Source organism: Eufriesea mexicana, unplaced genomic scaffold (assembly GCF_001483705.2).
Source record: "Eufriesea mexicana isolate 0111107269 unplaced genomic scaffold, ASM148370v2 scaffold1653, whole genome shotgun sequence".
Taxonomy (NCBI): Eukaryota; Metazoa; Arthropoda; class Insecta; order Hymenoptera; family Apidae; genus Eufriesea; species Eufriesea mexicana.
Window position 1 is genome coordinate 578438 of NW_016909884.1, and position 4530 is coordinate 582967.

The following is a 4530-nucleotide window of genomic DNA, read 5'->3' on the forward strand; positions in this document are numbered from 1 at the left end:
ATATTTATATACATATATTTTTATTACTTTCTATTTTAAATTGTAACAATTGTTTTTCAATATTATATTAATAAAGTTTTATCACTGTCTTTACGAAAGAAACTGTAAACATCTCCAAAATAAACTAACTGAAAAATATAATTAAAAAATAAATGAATATGAAAAGGGCTGTTCGGAAGTTGTATTCATTATTATAAACAGTTTTCATATTTTTCACATTAAAGTAAATTTCTATTTATACATTTTAATTTTTATATTCTTATTAATGTATATATAATGAATAATCTTATGATAAAAACAAAATTATAATTTTTAATTATTAGATGTGTGATTTACCTTCATGTTTATAAATAGGAATATAAATATAATTACCTTTTTCATTGTGAATTATATTTTATATTAATTAAGAAATAATTAAAAGATTATGAAATAAATGTATGCAAGTATTAAAACAAAGTAATTTGTATCGAAATAGTTACAATACGAGAAGATGATAGTGTAGAAATTTATAGGATTTTATGAATACATCACCATCAAAGTTTTTCCTATCATACAGCACTGCTTCCTATCGGAAAGAGGATTGTGATTGGTTGTGTGAACACCAGACTGGAATGAGGCAGTGGAATGGGATGTCTGGCAATCGAATAAAAGGGGAGGGAGGAGTGATTTCGCGCGTTGAGCGGATACCGAATAATTTCGAAGAGATTCGCGAGCTACAGCGTCGTCTCGAGTAATCGGACAGATCATTAAGCAGGCGAATCCGTCCATCAGAGCCTGACGAGATGTCCGTCATGGGAAAGGTAAGCAAATTAAGATTTTAATGTATTGAATTCGACATTGTTATACAGCTCTTTATTATCAACCCTTTATTTGAGATGAAATCATTTCTTCAAACACTGGATTAAAATCCACGTTTTTCGTATATATTTTTCCCCGATTATTTGCTTCGTTTACGATTTCTTATCATCATTATTTTGCTCTTTTGTTTCATTTGAATCTATTTTTATTTGACCGACCTTAGGTAATTAAATATATGCCATTGTCAACGTGCCGCTTAAAACCAATAAACATCGCAAAATGTTTCGAAGTATTTATCTCCTTTCTTTTTCTCACTTTTAGCCAGTACTCTACTCCTATTGGCGGAGCTCTTGTTCCTGGAGAGTGCGAATTGGTAAGTAAGGAAGTGTTATTAAATGTTCAAAATGTTTTATTTTTATAAATGAGAATTTTTATTTGAATAAAATATATTTTATAAGGATTCTCAACATATACCTTCTCATATTTATATAAACATTCACGTGTATTTTTTTTAACAGCATTAAATTTAAAAGAAATTCCATATGACATAAAACCTGTTAGCTTGATAAAAGGTGGTGGAGAGCAACATTCTAATGAATTTCGTGAGATTAATCCAATGGAGCAGGTACCTGCACTTCATATTGACAATCACACGTTAATAGAATCTGTAAGTATAGAAATATTGATACGTGTTTCCTTATGTTATTCAATAACAATATATTAAGTATGGAAGTATTTTCATTTCAGTTAAATATCTTGCAATACTTAGAAGAAACCAGACCACATCGACCTTTAATGCCTGCAGACCCAGTAAAAAGAGCAAGAGTTAGAGAAATATGTGAAGTCATTGCTAGTGGCATTCAACCTTTGCAAAACTTAGTTGTGTTGATTTATGTTGGAGAGGAACGTAAAAAGGAATGGGCACAGCATTGGATCACCAGAGGTCTAACGGGTATGTTAATAATGGGAGAAAAAAATGTAATTTAAATTATACATTACCATAAAAATGACCAAAGATATTATTTTTCAGCTGTAGAGAAATTATTGTCATCCAGTGCAGGAAAATACTGTGTAGGTGATGAAATCACATTAGCAGACTGCTGCTTAATACCACAGATATTTAATGCAAGGAGGTTTCTTGTTGATTTACGACCTTTCCCCACAATTTTAAGGGTAGATCGTCATTTAGAGAATCATCCAGCTTTCACTGCTGCTCATCCAAACAATCAGCCTGATTGCCCACCAGAGGCAACCAAGTAGCAAGCAAGGCAGACCACCCTCTTCCTCTTCTAATTTATTAGAAACAGAAAGGGAGGTGGTCGAATATATTGTAGTTCTGTAGTGGCAAAAGGTGATGCAATTTTATTTACAAAAAATTGCCAACATATAATTATGTTAAAATGATTATGATGGATGTACACACTGATTATTTATATTTTAAATATTAATTGTTTTTTAATAACTATACATTGTACATTAGCAAATTGAAATTATCATTGAATTTTGCAGATGCAATTATTTTTAAACTGTATTCGTGGATTAAATTTTATTATTTTTGAAAGGAGTACGCACCTTTTATCACTTACGAACTACGTTTAGGTACCGAAATGGTAAACGGTGTAAAAGAGAGTATTCAACTCTATGATAATTTTCAGTTGTTTAAAAAGTCGGATTGAGCGATATGCAATCTGTTTTGAATGAAAAAACACACTGTGCCATTTCCGTACTTATTCAAAGGATAGAAATGTTGGCCTGTTTTTATTTTGTTATGTTTTTCCATTGGTTTTTATATACACAGAATCAAAATTAACAAAATTCGTCTTCATACAGTACTTACAATATTACTTTGTAAAACGTACTGACCTATTATAAATAGGTTTTGTTGTGTGAAATCAAAAGTTTACTTTTTATACATTTACAATAATATAATTTTTCAGTTACTTTTAGCTTACTTAGACTAAGGAGAAGTGTTGCTATTAAATAATATTAAATATAACTTGAAATTCTTTACCGAGTATAAAGTAGCAGATTTAACATCGCAAGCACACATATTCACACATACATTGAATAAACAGAAGAGGAAACGTGTAATAAGGGAATGCAATCTGCTCAAACTCCGTAATAATATCGAGGAATGAAAAGTACAAATGAAATTCCTTTTTCTAAAGCTTTATCTTTGAGTACGTTTCATTTTTCTCTGTAAACTATGTCAGTCCATAAATGAGCATTTTAAAATACTAGATACGAGGTAAATTTGGATTTTACATATTTTTTTAGTATTCAAGGATAGGAAGGTGTGCTCGATTTTGATATGTGGCACAAGCTCATGACGTGTATATTATTATTAAGATATAAGTTTTTTAAACATTCCATAAAGAAAGAAATTGTATTTGAAAGGGTTAAAATGATTTTTACTCGACTCTATCAAATTGATAGGAAACTATAATTAAGCGATTCGTAGGACTTTTCTATGATCTTTTTGCGTTTCAATATTGAGCACACTTTGAAACTTTACAGTATATTTTTTGCAAAGAATAATCTTTATATAGAGATACATTTTTTATTGTATCACCTATATTGTATAACTTCCATATATTTTGTAGTTTTATACATGAACGATGCGTTTATTCTACAACAAAGGTCACAGACGTCAAAACGAAACAGAATCGCGTGACAAACTTTGTCAATAACTTCGGCATTGTTCCTTATTGCCGGGTTCCTTCTTGCCATTACTTTCTACGGAAGTAAAGACTATTCTGGATTTGTAACGGAATCGTACGATGAAAAATTGGAAGTTCGCAGTTTGTATTAGTAACATTTTGTTACAAATAAGTTCTTTTAGAAAATATCGTACTACGTAAGAACGGAGGGGGTATCTGTTTGCATGCTTGTTCGTGCAACCGTCTAGCTAAATAATCACAAATCGTTTATCATTTACATTCTAACTCAAAGGAGAAAGAACAGAAGCATATATTTCATATTTAGATGTATGCATTATGTAAGCGTGTGATTAGATAATAATGTATATAATTTTTATACCACGCAAATTCGAATGTTGCATATAGCGAACAGTTTCAATCTGGGTTACTAGATCTTTGATACAACTGTTCGTTCATCGTTCCAGCATATATCGTCTTACACAGAGGTTACGCAGAGCACGTGCAAGGAAAGAATGCAAACAAGAGGCGCCCTTCGAGCATTACCGCACAAAAAGAATTTTTATTTCTCCGTCGATCTCTGTGTTATTGGGCCGTGTATCATGAAACACTTGATCGATACGACGTAAAATGGTGATGAACATTGACGAAGTGTCGTGATTATGAGCAGGAGAGCCTAACTTTTCTTTGTGACTCTCGTGATATTTGTTACACTTATAATAATTAAACATCGGAGAAAGAGAAATGGATAATTTTTCCGAAGAATGTTTTCAAGCCAAAAGGGAAAAGAAAAGAAAAAGACATCGATGTACCTTCAGCCTGTGGTAACGCGCGAGGAAAATTTGCGAAGTTAGTGTACAAATATTGTTGCATCCAACGATAATCTTTTCGTGTTTGATGCAATGGCAATGAATTAATTCTCCATTTCTCTGGGGACTGATCTTCATTTTTCTTTTTAACGTGAAATCGATAAGTATCGGCGTACACCGCTTTTTCACTATTAGCTTGTTCGCGAACATGAGAGCTCGAAGCAGGAAAGTACGTAATAATAATAATAATAATTATAATAATAATA

At 31.4% G+C, this 4530-nt stretch overlaps 1 protein-coding gene across 1 annotated transcript; it reads left to right on the forward strand.

Annotated features, from left to right (window-relative positions):
• The first annotated feature begins 668 nt into the window (after positions 1 to 668).
• Positions 669 to 2213, forward strand: LOC108548845 (probable maleylacetoacetate isomerase 2). Its single transcript, XM_017901969.1, has 5 exons — positions 669 to 800; positions 1120 to 1171; positions 1317 to 1465; positions 1546 to 1750; positions 1829 to 2213. Exons 1-5 carry the CDS (start codon positions 783 to 785, stop codon positions 2056 to 2058), a joined length of 654 nt encoding a protein of 217 aa, XP_017757458.1. The 5' UTR covers positions 669 to 782; the 3' UTR covers positions 2059 to 2213.
• The last annotated feature ends 2317 nt before the right edge of the window (positions 2214 to 4530 follow it).